This window comes from Odocoileus virginianus, chromosome 14 (assembly GCF_023699985.2).
Source record: "Odocoileus virginianus isolate 20LAN1187 ecotype Illinois chromosome 14, Ovbor_1.2, whole genome shotgun sequence".
Taxonomy (NCBI): domain Eukaryota; kingdom Metazoa; phylum Chordata; class Mammalia; order Artiodactyla; family Cervidae; genus Odocoileus; species Odocoileus virginianus.
In genome coordinates this window covers 171,031-188,751 of record NC_069687.1, presented here as the reverse complement: position 1 = coordinate 188,751, position 17,721 = coordinate 171,031, and the positions used below count along the sequence as shown (strand labels likewise).

Genomic DNA, 17,721 nt, shown 5'->3' with positions numbered 1-17,721 from the left:
CAACCTGGACAGCATATTAAAAAGCAGAGACATTACTTTGCCAACAAAGGTCCGTCTAGTCAAGGCTATGATTTTTCCAGTAGTCACGTATGTATGCGAGAGTTGGACCATAAAGAAAGCTGAGTGCCGAAGAATTGATGCTTTTGAACTGTGGTGTTGGAGAAGACTCTTGAGAGTCCCTTGGACTGCAAGGAGATCCAACCAGTCCATCCTAAAGGAGATCAGTCTTGAATATTCATTGGAAGGACTGATGTTGAAGCTGAAACTCCAATACTTTGGCCAGCTGATGCAAAGAACTAACTCACTGGAAAAGACCCAGATGCTGGGAAAGATTGAAGGCAGGAGGAGAAGAGGATGACAGAGGATGAGATGGTTGGATGGCATCACTGACCGGATGGACATGAGCTTGAGTAAACTACGGGAGTTGGTGATAGACAGGGAGGCCTGGTGTGCTGCAGTCCATGGAGTCACAAAGAGTCAGACACAACTGAGCGACTGAACTGAACTGAAAGGAAAGAAAGCTAAACCTAAAGCTATCAAAAGAAACAAAATAAGACTAAAGCAGAGATAAACAGAAAACTGAAACAAAAAAAAAAAAACAGAAAAATCAAGAAAACCAAAGGTAGTTCTTTGAAAAGATTAACAACTGACAGACCCTACCCAGATGAACTGAGGGAAAAAGAAGACTCAGATACTAAACAGTTAAAGCATGGGCATTACTGCCAATTCTACAGGAAAAAAAGGATTAGAAGAGAGCACTGTGAGCAAACGTACACCAACCAGTTGGATAACCAGACGAAGTGCAAATTCCAAAAAACACAAAATCTAAACCACCAAAAAACAGAAAGTCCAAATAACCAGTAAGGGGCTTGGCGGAGGGGCAATGGGAAGCTATCATTAACAGCTGCAGACTTTCAGGTGTTTTCTTTCAGTTTTACCAAGACATAATTTACACACAGCTCTGTGCAGAGTTCCAGTTTTCAAGGTGAAGACAGTCCCTGAGATGGACAGTGATGATGCCTTCACAACGATATGAAAGTACCTCACACTACAGAACTGTACACTTAAAAATGATCAAGATGATAGATTTTATATTGTGCATATTTTATATATTTTAAAGAGAGAAAAGAAAAACAAACAGGCTCTGTTCATAACACTACAGAATTAAAGGCAATGATAAAAGTCTGAAGGGAGACAAAGAAGCACAACATTTTCTCAGTAAAAACACGCTCCTAACGAAAACCACATCTACATCACAGCCCCGTTTTCCATCAAAAGAAATACATTATTTTCAACCTCTATGGATGAACTGGTAGCTTTTTGGTCACTTGGGTTATGTGGATCCAAATGCCATGTGGATGAAAAGGTAACTTTTTAGTCTTCTGGTGTTCATTTTACAAAACCAGAAGAAAATGACAGTCAACAAGAAATTATAAGACAGAAATCAACTAAGAAGGCTCTAAACATCATAAAGGAGATCCTGGGAGGGGGACCGGTCCAATTCCAGGCTGCCAAAGGTCACCAGGAGGGGCTGTGGCCAGGGGCCCGTTGCAGCAGGCAGTGCTGGGTCACTGATGTGGGCAGAGCAGGGCCTCGGAACACGGCCCTAGTTGTCAGGCCCAGGGCAACGAGAATGCACAGAGGGACAGCTCAGTACTCAACAACGCTGCCACCAGACACGCGAGTCCAGAGGAACAGCGCACCCGCGCCGTGGTTCACAGCAGTGGGTGGAGGGGAAGAGCTGAACCAGGTTACATGCAGGGGTCAAGCAGCATGAACACATGGAGACCAGACACCAGAGGAGGGAAGGGAAGGGGTCAGATCACCCTGAGGTTTCTGGCTGGGATGCTGATGGCCGTGACAAAGCTAGCCCCGGACTAGCTCTCGGGGGCAGAGCACGAGGAGGCTCTGCCCCGGTGACGGCTGACACGGAGCACTCTTCTTCATGCCAATGAGGTACTAGGACAGGATTCTGAAAGGGTCACTCACATCCCTGCCGCCCCCTCACCACCGCATCAGCCCCAAGGACTCCTCCAGGCCCGACCTCCATCAGGGCTGAGTCTCCAGGGCTTGGCCGCCCCCAGCCTCCAGCCTGTGCCCAGGCCTCCTGCCTGGGAGCTGCTCCCTCCGGGACCTCTCCTGCGCCTGGCAGGGTCCCGCGAGCCACGTCGCAGCAGAGGGAAGAGCGCGCATCCCTCCCCACGTGCGCTTGTTCGACTCTCCATCTGTCCCTCGGTCCCAAAATATTCAGAACCACACTCTACCAGCCCTTATCTACTCAGCAGACCACCCATCCATGTTCAAAGAAGACCCTAACTGTGCAGGCCGAACCACACCTCTCACCCACTCTGGGTGGGCCCACAAAACACGCCGTCGCAGGACAGCTGAAACCCCCCACAACACAAGCAGGCTGAGGATACACGTCCGCCGGCGGCTACCTGAGAAGATGTTCTTCAGGTTCTCCACGGCGGCGGCAAGCTGGCTGTGTCGCACGACCGCGTCCTTCACGTCCTTGAGGCTCTCGATGGTGTTGATGCTCTGCCTCCAGTCCTTGCTGACATCCGCCAGGGACTGCTGGATGGCCTTGACGTCATTCAGCGCGTTATGGAGCTGGCTCAGGCCCGTGCGCACGCCGTCCAACTGTGACTGGATTGCAGCCTAGGGAAGACACCCGGGGTGAGCAGAGCCAGGCTGGACCTGGAGGCTCATAGAAGAGAGGCGCTGTAGTAACAGAGAACAGTCAATAAACAAAACAGTAATGTCTGTAAGCTTTGTTGAGAAAACCTCCTAACACTCCTCATGCAGCCCTTGGCCTGAAAATGCTAGACTCCACTGTGGGAATGCCCTGGGTCCCATAGACCTCCTTAAATGGTCCCTTAGGACTCTGCACACCATCTCGCAGGCATCCTCAGCTTCCTAACAGGCCTGATCTAAATGGAGAAATAGTCAGGATTTGTCATTAACTTGAGTGGAGAGGGCTTTCCTGCCATTCAAGCCAGAACCAGACTCCGCCCCAGGATGGCTGGGCCCCAGACGCAGAACTGGTGCATCCGAGATTCAGACTCACTCTGAGGGCCCGTGGACGTGCCGCCCAGGGAGCCGCACAGTCAGTCAGAAGGGAGAGAGCATGAAGGAGCAGCAGCAGGTGGATGGCAATAGGAAGGGAAAGACAGGGCAGCACAGTGGAAGTCAGGAACACCTATCATCCATGAGTCATCAAGTAGCACTTAAAAATAACTAATGATTTCAACAGACCACACAACTGCTAGTTCATCCATGAATTTCTAGAAGAGATTAAAATTCTGAATAAAAATGTAGCAGGTCTAAACTATTTTTTAAATTGATACAAAACTGCTTCAAGTTAGTCCAACAGGTCTTTGGCTGCTTTGCTTTGCAAATCAATGACCCACATCCTGTATCGTCAAACCTGCCATTAACCTGGGCACCAATGTTTTCAACTAGACAGGCAACCTCACTATCATATCAGTGAGAGAATTAACCTTCCTCAAATGCACTCTCTTAAATTCTCAAGACTGTTGTGCAGCCAGTCAGCAGGCCATGGTCTTAACATTTTTATAACTATACCAGGCAAGCAGTGTTTTAATAAAACCCAATTTCTCCACATGAATTAAGTTGAAAGCCAATCCACATCATAAAAGATTGCCTTTCTTTCTTGCCTCACTTTCACACACACTAATAAACGCACAGAGCTCTCTTCCTTCCTGCCACGAGGCCAACAGAATGCCTGGTTCACAGTCAGCATACTAAAGCGTGTGCTAGAAGGACCCAAACAAAATGTTCTCTGGACATACTCTGCGGAAGAGCGTTTACCAAAGAAGAAAAACCGTTACGCTGCTAGTGTTTTTTAAAAAGCTTAATGGACACTTCTGGATGCTTAAAGGGGTTGTTCCTTTGGTGTTTTCAACATCCCCCTGTCTAATTTGTCAATCTACTAACCGGCAATATATTATTGGAAAAAAACGTGCTAAATCAAGGTAATGTTCAAGTCTGCCTTCTTCCACATCCTCATAACGTCCAATCAGGCAGTTATAACTTTGTTAACGGAACTTGAAACTCAAGATAAAAGGCCCTGTCCCCTGGGGAGCGCAGCAGGTGCTGATGGCCACTCTGACCCCCACCTTTAATCTGGCCTCCACAGAGGCCTTCTTCCGGGCCTCTCTTCTGCGATACTGCTCCACTTTGTCCAGCTGGTCTGGGCGCTGCAGCATTCCAGCAACCCTCTGAACTGCTGTCGCGACAGCCTCCCGATCAGTCTCCTTCATGGTTACAAAGCAGGGAGGATCTCTGCACCTGTCATACTAGAGGCATCCTGTGTCCACAGCTAGATGGGGAACGGGGAGGGGGGATGTGTTAGGAAGGTAGAAATGTTAGTGACAAAACTTACCCCCTCCACCAACAGTCAGCTGTCCACAGCAGAGCTATAAGGAGAGCATCTGAGATCATTAACCCAGTAAACCTGAAAGCAGAACTAGGATTATGAACTCCTGGATAAGAAACAAACTTTCAGAAGTCAATTTTACCTTAAAGTGGAGCAGGCGCAATTACAGGCAAAAAACATTAGCATATGGAGGAATCCAAATTACTCACATCAGACGTCAGTCTCCAGGGCACTTCTCTCCCCCAGACAGGTCCCCTTTCCCATTTCCAGAGCCTTCACACCCGCCCTGAACTCCCTTGAGGGGCGGCTGTGCAGGAAGCCCCGGTGAAGACGCGGAGACCCAGGGCCAGCATACACCTCGCCATCCCCGCGGAAGTTTCAGCACCCACCCTACGATTCGCCTCAAAAATCACTACCTGTAGAGTCTCAAATCCCACGTCTTACTATTTAACAGCCCTAGTGAACAGGTGAGCGGGCAAACGACGCTCTCCTCAGGATAACGCACTCCTGCCTTCGCGCCGGCTCTACCAAAATCCGAGCCGGAGAGCTCGGTGAGCGTCCGGCAAACGAGAGAGCGGACATCTTTAGTCAGCCGCCCGTTTCCATGCATGTTTTCCGTGCAGGGATCTCCAAGACGCTCCCCATTCCCTCCGCAAACGCTCTCAGAGCAACACCCAAGTCCCCGTAGACTCTGAGGGGCGGGACCCGAGTGCCTCTGGCGCCCTCACGGACCTGGGCTGGGGCGCCTTGTCTCCTCGCCCCCTTTCCGGGCCCTAGGTTGCGCCGGGTCCAGGGCGCCCGAGGCGGCCGCGGGTCTCCCGGCCGCCGCCCGCGCGCTCAGGTCCACACCCGCTCCCTCCTCCTGGCCTGGAGCGGCGTCGGCCCCTTCACGGAAGCGAGCCTCTAGATGCGACTCAGCTGACCCCGGGACCCACCCCCCCGGCCGCCCTCATCGCCTCCTGGCCGCGCCCGCACCTGCTGGAACCGGGGAAAGGGGCGGCGGGCGGGGACCGCGACCGCCACCCGGCCGCCACAGCTTGCCGCAGCCTCACCTAGCGGGTCACCACCGCCGCCTCCGCCACCTCCACAGCCTCCACCACCTCCACAGCCTCCACCGCCCGGAAGTGAGCGCTTGGCTGGCACTTCCGCTTCCTGCTTCGAGACTGGGAGGGGCGGGGCCTGGCGGCTCGGGCGCGGGGCGCGCGGGCTCAGTGACTGTGAGGGCTGGCTGCGCCATGGTGCGCGCAAGACCAGAGCGGGCAGAGCGGGGCTGCGGCGCGCGCACACCCCGCACACACGTAAACACACACACAGACACTACACACACATAGATAGACACATAAACACACAACAGACGCCCCACAGACACGTATCACATATAGACATGCCACACACATAAATGCAGACGCCACACCACATGCACACACCACACACGCTTGAGCACACAGACCCAGTCAGCATGTGTGCAAAGGCCTGGGCTCACAGAGGCAGGGGGCCAGGAAGGAGCTGTGTGAGCCCCTACCTGTGGCCATGCCAACCGGAACCTACAGTCAGCGGACAGCAGATCCCTCTCCAAGGGCCAGGACTTCAGCGCCTGACTGGCTCTGAGGACTGATCCCTCTGTTATTTCATCTGTCCCTAATAATTTGTGAAAATATAGCGCCATGCTGGGTCAGGAAGATCCCCTGGAGAAAGAAATGGCAACCCACTCCAGTATTCTTGCCTGGAGAATCCCCATCTGCAGAGGAGCCTGGCGGGCAACAGTCCACGGGGTTGCAAAGAGTCGGACCAGCTGCGTGACTGAACACTAGAGGAACAAAGAATGTAAACAGAAATTATAATCATGCTTGAAATTCTGACTGTACAGGCATTTTGAAACATCCTCAGTGCAAGAGTGGACCAGGGAAAACAAACAACAGAACCCCAAAAAGCAATGTCTCCCAGGTGCTGGGGTCTCTGGGTCAGGAGAGGATCCCAAGAAGACAGAGCTGGGAGCCTGTGCCTACCTGGGTTTGGTGCCCTCCTCAGTGGAGAAGCTCTCTTGGAAAGGCAGCACTCAGCAGAAGACACCAGGAGCGGTTATTGAAAGGCCCCAGCCCGGCGGACTAAAGAAGGGAGCAAGGTACGTCTCTGAAGCGTCCTGAGAGAGTGGAGATCTTGTTAAGCTGTAGCTTACACTTTGTTAAATACAAAGAGAAAGTGCAAGCAGCGCCATAGTAATACTAGGAAAAGAAAAGCTGATGGATCATTGGCAACTAAAACACAAAAGGAGGCGTGGAGACATGTTCAGATACGTTGATTATCAGGACGCAAGTTCAAAACAACTAGTTATTGTAAGAAAAACATGTAAAACATGAAGAAACAGGATGGTTAACTTTGGAGGAGGTTTGCGCACCCAGCTAGTCTGGACCCGAAAAAGCGGTTGTGGTGATGTTAATACCAGACAAATGGGCTTTATGTCAGAGGCACTGCCAGAGAGAGTTATTTTAAGATACAAACACATAAACCACCAGGAAAAAGATAGTTTGCTGTGCCAAGATTTTAAACTCTTGTGTCTATTTTAGTCCTTAAAGAAAAAGACAAGACATAGATTGAGAGAGAAACTTTAACTGACAAAGTGCAGCTATCCTGAATTTTAAAATAACGCCCATGGTTCAACTAAAAACAGCAAACAAGTGCAGGGCAGACAGCAGAGGGCCTTTCACCTCTCTGGGGAAGAAATCAAGATGAGGTACCTCGCGGCACCAGCATGGTCTTTGTGATGGCTGGGGGCCCTCGCCTCCCTACAGCCCGTCTGGCCTTCAGACCACCGCCCAGGGTCAGCTCCACTGCAAGCCCTCTGGAGGCCCCCTCACCCAGACCTGCCTGTGACCCGCCACCCCTGCCTGACTTCTTCCCCGCTCTCTCCTCACCCTCTCACTCCAGCTTCCTCCACACACAATCTGTATGGTTCCTGTCAAGTCTTGGCCCAAAGCCGCCTTGCCCACAAAACCACCACCTGGGTCACCAGGCCCCAGCTGACCCACCTGAGCAGCACCCAGCCCCTCCCCACATGTCACAGAACCTACACAGTCCTTTGGTCACCTGTCTATCCCCTGTCCCCTGGATATGTGCACAGGGACCTCGGCTTCAGCAACCTGATTTCTGCATCTTTTCTTCCCCAGTGTGTCCCCAGCACTGTCCCCACTGCTGCTGCTAAGTCGCTTCAGTCGTGTCCAACTCTGTGCGACACCATGGATGGCAGCCCACCAAGCTCTTCCGTCCACAGGATTCTCTAGGCAAGAATACTGGAGTGGGTTGCCCTTTCCTTCTCCACAGCGCTGTCCCAGGACCTGGCATCCAGCAGGGACTCAACAAGCAGCAGAGTGAAGGAAGGAGATGCACATGAAACAGCTGAGTGCCCCCTCACGCCTCAGAGACACCCAGCGACCTGGAAGCCGGCCTTCAGTAGACCCTGCTGCCACTCAGGTCTCAGACTCCCAGCCTCCGAAACTGTGAGAAAGAAATGCTTGTTGTCCATAAGCCACCCAGCCTCTGGCGTCTTCATTCTACAGCCTGGAATGGGCTGTGCGGAGGCTGTGCAGGGTCCCTTGGGTGCCGTGGGGGATGCCTGGGCAGCGCCTGGTGAGGGGAGTGCCGTCAGCACCTCGGGGGGCGTCCTCAGTCCCCCGGAAGCACAGAGGGAGAGGGGCAGCCACTGGGCAAGCGGAAGTCTGGAGACAACCCACACGTCCGCTGGCGGCAGGCTGGGTAGTGGGAGAGGCATGCGGTGGGGTGACGCCCGCCTCCAGGTCTCCCCGTGATGAGACTGAAGAACACAGGGAGAGGAGGCGGGTGTGGGGATGGCAGGCTGGGCCGCTGGCCCTCAGGGCTGGGGAGCGGCTGGCTGGGACCCAGCAGGCGGGGGCAGGCTGGCCTGGTCTCCCCAGGAGGGACACAGAGCCGTGGAGCAGGGCCGAGGTGATGGCCTGTAGGATGCAGGAAGGGGGCTGGGCCGGGCTGGACTGGCACCGGGGCAAATCCTAGTGCCGTACGGGGTGCTGGGCGCTTGTGCGGAGGTGCTCTGCGATCAAATGAAGGAAATGAAAACACGACGCCCTTGACCCTGGGGGGCAGGTCTCTGCCTGGGCCTGGATGACCTCCCTTGACCCTGGGTGGGGGGGGGGTGGCCTCTGCCTGGGCCCAGATGACCTCCTGGCCCTTGCCACGCACTTGTCCCTGGGTCCTGAGCAGGGTGGGGCTGACCCTACAAGACATGTGACATTGGGCCAAGCATCTGCTCCTCACAGCACAGTTTGAGTCCAGGGTGTCCCCCAACCCTCATTGCTGGGCAGGAGGGTCTGGCAGGAAAGGGAGGGGGTCTCCTCCTGCGGCCCCAAGTCCACTCTTGCCCTTATAGCGGCCCCGAGTCTGGTGGCAAAGGACAGTCTTACAATGTAGTCTTAGCCTACACACACTTTAAAGGAAACAAAATATTTCATTTGGAGAATCAAGAAGATGTTTCCATTTACAGTAAACACATACAGCATATGAGTTATTTTACAATGATATCATAAATTTAATACAAACCACAGTATCAGAAATGTATTTGGAAGCTCTTTCTAAAGGCACTGAGGAAATATACAAAAGTACAAAAGTTGTATTGTAGTGTATCTGTTTTTAACAATTCAACAAGTCTGTCTAGATATTAAAAACTTTTTTCATCCAATAGAAACTACAAAAATATATAAGTTGTGTTTATCTCCTCCCTTCCATCCCATTCTTACATCATCTTTGATTTTAATATTTTTCAGCTATATAGGCAAAAGCTACCAGCAACAGAAAATACAGGCCTGAAATCAGTACTGTTACCTGACATTTTAAAGCAGGAATGGCCACATCTACAGAAGTGGCCACATCTGACATTCCACATTCCATCATCACCTTCCGCACACAGTTTCTCAGGGGGCAGGGCTGTAAAATGACAAAGTGCTGACTGAGGCAGGTTCTGTTCGTGCTGTCCCAGCACGTTAGGACCTGGGCCTCCAGCGTGACAGCGTCTCGAGCATGAAGCAAGCGCTGATGTCCAGGTGCTGAATTCTGCATCAACAAAGTGTGACTCGCCACACGCCTGCTGGGACCAACTTGGTGCACGTAGTCCAGGGGAGCAGGTGCATCTGAACGCTCAGGCACCACGGCCTTGAGGGCAGACTGCTGCACCTCCTCGAGCCACAGCTATCCTTCGCTGGGTTCCGGCTACAGTGTGCAAACATGCAATGACGTCTCTCCACTCCATCTTTCTGGTCCAGGGTTTCACACATGCAGACTGCTGGCTACTACGCCGAGACAGGAAGGGGTACCCCTGTGCGGAGGGTGCATTTAAGGACCCTCCCTTCACAGAGGGAGCTGCAGAGAGGCTGACAGTCACTTCTGAGAGATGGTACAGGGCTTCCGTGAGAAGCTGGGCACTTGGCATGAATAGAAAGGAAGGAGGCAGTTTCTGAAATTCCACCCCATGTCTTAGGGATGAAATCTACACCATGGGCTGGGCTCAGCATGAGAACCAAGCAGAGAGGGGTGCTGAGCCGGCAGCGGAGGGGGTGGGGGGTAGGAAGCAGGTGGTCCTGACAGGCGGCTGTGCTGCCATCACAACAGGGGAGGGGGAGACTCTGGCAAGGGTGGGGGGCAGCACGGCACCAACGTCACTTTCTGCAAGGGCCCCCCGGGGGGTGGGCAGGGAAGAGAAGGCTGCTGGGCAGGCCCTGGGGATCCCATGAGGCCATGAATTGACCACACCCGACCCGGGCTCTGACTGGTAACTTCTGTCACTCTGGGAAGAGACCTTCCACCCCACCACACCCCTGGGGAAGCCCTTCCAAGAAGAAGAGCTCCGAGAGGTACGGGCGCCCCCAGGCATGCCTCAGTCCGCCAGGCCCAGTCCTGCCGCCCCATCCTGAGTTGACAAGGTGAATGCAGAAAGCTTCACCAACTCAGGAGCTGAACGCTGACACGCCAAAGCCAACAGATGACAGGAAGACCCCTTGCTGAACACGGTGGGACTGCAAGTCCCCGCTGGGGCTCCTGCAGGTCCTGAGACTCGGGGCAGGGGGTGACCGAGGACAGATGCTCGCGCCGCAAGGAGGAGGGGCCTACAACCCGCTTCCTCCTGCCCCGTGGTGGCTCTGGAGTCACATCCTGCAGGGACTGCACCTGTGGGGTCTGCACCTGTGGGGTGGGGTCTCCCGGAAGGTGTGGTGAACTTTGCCCTTAGCCATGAGCTATCCGTGGTGACTGCGGGTGGCCTTTGCTTTCTGATTTCTTCTTTTGCACCTAAATTTCCTACGTTCAGAATGGGTTCCCTTCAAAATTTTTTTCTTTTTTCTGGCCACATCCTGCGGCATGTGGAATCTTAGTTCCCTGACCAGGGATCGAACCCACACCCCCTGCAGGCATTTAACCGCAGGACCATGGGGGAAGTCCACACGATTTCTTCCTTTTTATAAAATGCTGCCTGTCTGTCTCGTCTCGACTGATTCCTTCTGGCATGATGATCAGAGCCATCTGAAGACCTGCAGTCAGCAAGACAGCCTGACACCTGGATCAACTCCTTCCTTGCCCTCGTGCTGTGCTTCTGGACTCCAATCCAGACCCTGTGCATTCCAGGCTACGTGATGCAACGGGGGCAGATGAGCACGGACCCCTTTCGAAGGCCGCTGAAACACCAGAGAGACTGCAGAAGAACCACACAAGATCTGGCCAATCCTCCCTCCGGGCCGGCCTCGGCCTAGGCCAGTGTTTCGAGCACACACTGCCTGTTAGAGTGGAGGGCGGCCCGGTGCCATCAGCCTCTTCTGGCTGAACTTCTAGATTCCTCCCAGGCACGAGCACGTGGCCACCTGCCATTCAGTGAGCATTACTCCCAATTAGCTGTCTTGGCAGTGGACCGCCAGGGTGCGGCTGTTCCCCGAGGTCTGCTCCCTTCGAGGCGCCGGGGAGACGACCTGGGGCGGGGGTGGGGAGCTGTGCTCCTCAGAGGAGAACCCTGCCACCCTTGAGCAGACTGATGACCACCCTGCACTTAAGACCTTCAGTGAACTTGCTATTGCACGTGCTTCCCTCGGGGAAGGCTCGGGCCGGAGCGCTGTCCGCGGGGCCCGGCTGGCTCCAGGACCAGCAGCTCTAGGGCAGGAAGGCGCACTGCGCGTCCCTGGGGGGCATCCCCACGGCTGGGGCACTCTTGCAGAATAGCCCAGGAGGCCCGCCCTGGCCGTGAGCCACCCACAAGGGAGAGTCCAGGGGCTCGAGCTTGACTGTGGGAGCCGGCCCGGGAGCCCGGCAGTTGCAGCCCAGGTTGGGGGGCTGGTGGCCCCGTACACAGAGGCAGGGCGGGGGCTCTAGACAGGCACAGGAGGCGGGGTGCAGCGGGGCCAGCCCCCTGCTGGGTCTGGGGGGGGCGCCCAGCAGGCCAGGCCTGGGGGGTGCACTGTACAGGGGGTGCCTGGCGCCCGGCTCCATCTTCAGGTGCATCCTAGTCGGGAAGGTGACCAGCTGTCTCTTGGCCAGGTCGCCAGCCCCCAGCCACACCTGGGTCGGGGACACGCAGTAGCCGTCTGCCGCGTCCTCGGACCCCGAGTCACTCTCCATCTTGATGGGCACGTCGAGTGACAATGTGGAGTGACTTGGGGCTCCCGGGGGCATCAGAAGGCCTCGCAGCTTGTCCTCAGCTGGGTAGCCGCCCACCGGGAGACGCTGGACTGCCAGCCGAGGGACCCTGTTGTCCAAGACCCCGTGGGGGAAGGGGCCAGGGGTGGGGGGCGGCACTGGACCCTGGTGTCCGTCACGAAGGGCTCTGCTGGTCCGGCCGGCACAGGCCCCGGGGGGCAGCCTGGGTGGGTGAGAGCCGGGCGAGCTCCGAAGGGTGTGCACAGCACCCTGCGTGCCCGGGTAGGGCAGGCAGGCGCCGCGGGCTGGGGCGGCAGGGAACGGGTTGGCCTTGCCCGGCTCCAGCTTCAGCTTGGCACTGCCACCGTCCTGACTGTGCCTCCCGGCTGGCCAGTCCAAATGCTTCACAGGGCCCGGGGGCTCCAGGCAGCAGCTGCATGGGGGCGCGTCCCGCGGGACCCCCCCGAGCTCCTCTCCTTCCCCGGCCCTGCGGGAAGGGACGCCCGTCAGACAGGACAGGGCGCGGGGGCGACCCTGCATTGGGCAGGTGCCGGCTGCAGCCTCAGGACCCCGGGCCAGCCCCCTCCCTCCCCGAAGGGCCCCTCCACAGTCCCCCAGCACCCGGGGGGTGGGGCAGGGGGGCTGGGTTGGGAGCGAGGGGAGAGGGCTTCTGAGCGAAGGTGAGGACAGAGGCTGGGGAGTCGGTGTCCCCCGCCAGTCCTCACGCAGTGAGGACAACCTCCAGGGCGAGGAGCGGCTGTGGGTGCCCTCCGTGTGTCCCCCGTCCCACCCAGGGAGGCTCAGCTGCCGAGGGCGAGGGCCGCTGATGCTGTGACTCTGTCACTTACCCTGCGGCGCCCTCGGGGTCAAGGACCAGGTCAGGGCCGCCCCGGAGGCACAGGCAGGGGCCCCGGGCTGTGACCCGGCCCCAGCGGCAGGCGTCCTCTGGCGTCCTGAACAAGGAGAGGCCGCTTTCTCCATTGCTTCTCCCTGTCAGCATTTGGAAAAGCGAGGCTGAGCAGTGTCTGGAGCGGGTGGACACTCATCCTCCGCACAGGTGACAAAGTGCTCGTGAGACCGGCTCCGCCCACCCACCCCCAGCTGCAGACAGCATCGAGCCCCCACCCCACCTCCAGGGATACGGTCGTTTCACCTGTTTGAAAAGGTGGTAGAGACAGCTGTGATGAGTACCTGCTAAGTAATTGGGTTTTCCATGCAATTCTGATTCGCAGAGACTTGAGGCAGCTTTTGCTCTGCAAAGGACAGAAAAGCGCAAGGCAACAAGTAGATTAAATGTGTGTCGAGGGCAGAAATTACACACGACGGGTGTTGCTGCCACCCAGGAGCAGAAGATATGGTAACTCCCAGTGTGAAAGTCTGCAGAGATTGGATAATCTTCTCTCAGTTACAGACTTGCTGGAAATTCCAATTCACCTCACTTTTCAGGCCAGTGAAGCACTAATGAATTTCCTTCAGAAAACAGACATACACTGCTGCCAGAATGGGTTTCGGCGTGTTTGCTCTCTTCTGGATGGTCAGGATGAAGACGCAGATCCCTGTGACCTGCGGTAGTTACTTGCAGTAGTTTACAAAGTCACTGTGAGCACTAAGTTAGTGCCACTGAACCACTGCCCACACACACACACACACACACACACACACACACACACACCTGTGTCTCATAGAACTTATAGTCAGAGATCCTAAGGCAACTTGCAACTTATCCCACAGATCATATTTTCTTTATATGTCAAAAGAAAAAGACGAGGCTCTGAAGTGTTAAGCAACTTGCCTGAAGCTGCCCCGACAGCAGGAGTGGGATTCAAACCCTGGCCAGCGGGTCCCACAGCCAGAGCTTCCTGCCCCGCAGTGGCCCTGACTCTCCATCTCATGGGCATCTCTGCAGGAGCTGAGACAGAGACAGAGGAAGAGACAGAGACATGGGAGAGACAGAGATGGAGGCCGAGACAGAGGAGGAGACAGAGACAGAGCAGGGACAGGACAGAGGTGGAGAGCATGCAGCTCACACACAGGACCCGTGAGCATTCAGGAGCGAGGCTGTGTCACAAAGGCCCCTTCAGGAAGAATTGCAAAGAACCTGAACTGGGTCCAGCGAGCACGATGCTCCATCCAGAGCCAGCCTCCTGGGCCTCAGACTCCCCAGGTTCGCGCCTCACGGCCTCTGAGCTCAGAGGGGAACGGACGGGAGGAGGTGCTGCAGCAAGGAGTTGAGTTCAGGGCAGAATTGGGCTCCAGAAAACCCAGAAGGCAACAGAACCTTCTTTCCCAAAACGTTCAAGGGCTCTTCCTCTCTTCCAATTTTTTTCTTTATTTTTTAAAATTTTTGTTTTTTAAATTTTTACAATTTTGGCTTCTGCCACACAACAACGTGAATTGGCCATAATTATATATATATCCCCTCCATTTCCCCCAGCCAAACCTAGAGCTTGTTATTCAGTGAAGTGAGTCAGACCAAGGAAAATAAATATATATTAACGCATATATGGGAAATCTAGTAAAATGGTACTGATGACCCTATCTGCAGGGAAGGCCTGGAGATGCAGATGCAGAGAATGGACTTGTGGACACAGTGGGGGAGACCGACGGAGAAGACCGCGTCCACATACATGCACCATCCAGTGTCAAATGGAGAGCGGACGAGAAGTTGCTCTGTTGACACAGGGCGCAGAGCCTGGCACTCTGTGACAATCTCCCTGAGTTTTAATGCTGTTTACAACGTATTTCTAGTATTTGCTGCACAGTCCCCTTCTGTACAGTGTCCTAGCCTCACCGTGAAGACCCTTGCCAGCCCTCCAAGGGACATCCAGATGTCCACGCCGCCCAGGCAGCAGCAGGTGGTCCGGGAGTCCACACCCACCGCGAAGGCTTCCCCATCTGCGCTTCCCCGTGTGGCCGCCAGGGGACAGCACTCCTCCTGGAGAAGCGATCAGTCAGTTCAGTTCAGTCACTCAGTCATGTCTGACTTTTTGCGACTCAATGAACTGCATCATGCCAGGCCTCCCTGTCCATCACCAACTCCTGGAGCTTACTCAAACTTATGTCCATTGAGTCGGTGATGCCATCCAACCATCCTCTGTCGTCCCCTTCTCCTCCTGCCTTCAATCTTTACCAGCATCAGGGTCTTTTCAAATGAGTCATCTCTTCACATCAGGTGGCCAAAGTATTGGAGTTTCAGCTTCAACATCAGTCCTTCCAATGAACACTCAGGACTGATTTCCTTTAGGATGGACTGGTTTGAACTCCTTGCTGTCCAAGAGACTCTCAAGCGTCTTCTCCAACACCACAGTTCAAAAGCATCAATTCTTTGGCACTCAGCTTTCTTCATAGTCCAACTCTCACATCCATATATGACTACTGGAAAAACCATAACTTTGACTAGCAGATCTTTGTCAGCAAAGTAATGTCTCTGCTTTTTAATATGCTGTCTAGGTTGGCCATAGCTTTTCTTCCAAAAAGCAAGCATCTTTTAATTTCACGGCTGCAGTCACCATCTGCAGTGATTTTGGAGTCCAAAAAAAATAAAGTTTCTCACTGTTTCACTTCCCTGATAACTCAGTTGGTAAAGAATCTGCCTGCAATACAGGAGACCCTGGTTTGATTCCTGCATCAGGCAGATCCACTGGAGGAGGGACAGGCTACCCACTCTAGTATTCTTGGGCTTCCGTTATGGCTCAGCTGGCAAAGAATCCACTTGCAAAGTGGAAGATCTGGGTTTGATCCCTGGATTGGGAAGATCCCCTGGAAAAGGGAAAGGCTACCCACTCCAGTACTCTGGCCTGGAGAATTCCATGGACTATATAGTCCATGCGGTCACAGAGAGTTGGACACAACTGAGCAACCACTTACTTTCACTGTTTCCATTGTTTCCCCATCTATTTGCCACGGAGTGATGGGACCAGATGCCGTGATCTTAGTTTTCTGAATGTTGAGCTTTAAGCCAGCTTTTTCACTCTACTTTTTCACTTTCATCAAGAGGCTCTTTACTTCTTCTTTGCTTTCTGCCATAAGGGTGGTATCATCTGCATATCTGAGGTTATTGATATTTCTCCTGGTAATCTCATTCCAGCTTGTGCTTCATCCAGCCTGGCATTTCACATGATGTACTCTGAATATATGTTAAGTAAGCAGGGTGACAATATAGAGCCTTGACGTACTCCTTTCCTGATTTGGAACCAGTCTGTTGTTCCATATCTGGTTCTAACCTGTTGCTTCTTGACCTGCACACAGATTTCTCAAAAGACAGGTCAGGTGGTCTGGTATTCCCAACTATTGAAAAATTTTCCACAGTTTGTTGTGATCCACACGGTCAAAGGCTTTAGCATACTCAATAAAACAGAAGTAGATGTTTTTTGCTGGGACTTTCTTGCTTTTTCGATGATCCAACAGATATTGGCAATTTGATTTCTGGTTCCTCTGCTTTTTTTATATCCAGCTTGAACATCTGGAAGTTCTCGGTTCACATACTGTTGAAGCCTGGCTTGGAGGATTTTGAGCATTACTTTGCTATGGAGAAGTGATAGAGGGAGGATTTTCCTTCCATCTGATCACAGGGCTGGGAATTTGAAAGTGCAGCGTGTGGGCTCAGTCACCATCGCTAGCCCAGAGAATGTGAACACACGGAGGACTCTGAGAGACAGAGGCAGGCGGAGAATGTCGGGTCTGGGGTGTGGGCAGGGCCATCCAGCCGGCCAGCGCCCGGGGCTCCCTGCCCACAAGACACGCCCAGGTGTGTTGGGGGGTGCAACCTCTGTGCTTTGTCGCGCCTCATGTTTTGGTCGCTTCATCAGTTATTTCTACAGTTTTTTCCCATGAGTATCCTGTTTTACCTCCCTCTTATTTTACATTTTCTACCTTTAAAAAAAAAGCATACATATTTAATTTTTAAATGCTCCAGAAAACTGCTGCCTTAGCATGCGGGCCCGTGGGACCTGGAAGCTGTGATGAGGTGCCTATGCCTGAAGGCAGCAGTCCCCCGCCCCCACCATGCACCCCAGGCAGCAATGGGAGGTTTCCTGGTCCTGTGAACTGGAGCTGAGGTCCAAGGGGGAACCTGAGTGCTGAGGAGTGACAGAGAAGTGGGCTGGGGTCTTGCGTCTCCTGATATTCTGTCCCTGGGCAGGGCACAGCGGAGGGTACTGAGGAAGAAGACGGACAGACCTCCGACACGTCCCCCTCCCCAGGGCCTCCTCACATAGCAGGAAACACAGTTTACAGGCACACAGCATCTTAACCTGTCCCAGAACCTGACCCACACAGCACAGATCTAACCGTTCCAGAGACTGTAGTTGGGAATGTCCTAGAAAACTTAACTTTCTAAAAGTGAAAGTGTTAGTTGTTCAGTCATGTCCAACTCTTTGCAACCTGATGGACTGTAGCCCGCCAGGCTCCTCTGTCCATGGGATTCTCCAGGCAAGAATACTGGAGTGGGTAGCCGTGCCCTCCTCCAGGGCATCTTCCTGACCCAGGGATCGAGCCCAGGTCTCCTGCATTGCAGACAGATTCTTCACCCTCTGAGCTGGAAGGCCAGGACACCTGTGGAGTCCTTGTCCCCAGCATGTGCCCCTGTTAGCCTGGAGTCGATGGAGGGGACAAACGGAGGCTACAGCCTCGCCCCTATCCCTGTGGGGATCGGGGCCCCGGCACTGCCTCCGAGGCTCTGA

The 17,721-nt window shown here is 54.1% G+C and overlaps 2 protein-coding genes across 4 annotated transcripts in view; both read right to left on the bottom strand.

The window, feature by feature from the left end:
* The window catches only part of EXOC3 (exocyst complex component 3), a 29,413-nt gene extending 23,864 nt beyond the window's left edge, over positions 1-5,549 (bottom strand). Inside the window, exons 1-3 of one of the 3 annotated variants that reach the window (XM_020896732.2) lie at positions 5,452-5,549; positions 4,140-4,342; positions 2,439-2,658 (exon numbers count right to left, since the gene is read on the bottom strand). In XM_020896732.2, the coding sequence (XP_020752391.1) occupies positions 2,439-2,658; positions 4,140-4,283 (364 nt within the window). In that variant the 5' untranslated portion in view covers positions 4,284-4,342; positions 5,452-5,549. Of the gene's footprint in view, positions 1-2,438; positions 2,659-4,139; positions 4,343-5,131; positions 5,257-5,374 lie in introns of those variants that run through there. The other 2 variants (XM_020896733.2, XM_070476417.1) reach the window with 2 other exon arrangements.
* A 3,384-nt stretch (positions 5,550-8,933) lies between these two features.
* The window catches only part of AHRR (aryl hydrocarbon receptor repressor), a 75,930-nt gene continuing 67,142 nt past the window's right edge, over positions 8,934-17,721 (bottom strand). The window contains exons 8-10 of the mRNA XM_070476383.1: positions 13,232-13,293; positions 12,889-13,030; positions 8,934-12,527 (exon numbers count right to left, since the gene is read on the bottom strand). Coding sequence (XP_070332484.1) covers positions 11,558-12,527; positions 12,889-13,030; positions 13,232-13,293 — 1,174 coding nt within the window. The 3' untranslated portion in view covers positions 8,934-11,557. The remainder of the gene's footprint in view (positions 12,528-12,888; positions 13,031-13,231; positions 13,294-17,721) is intronic.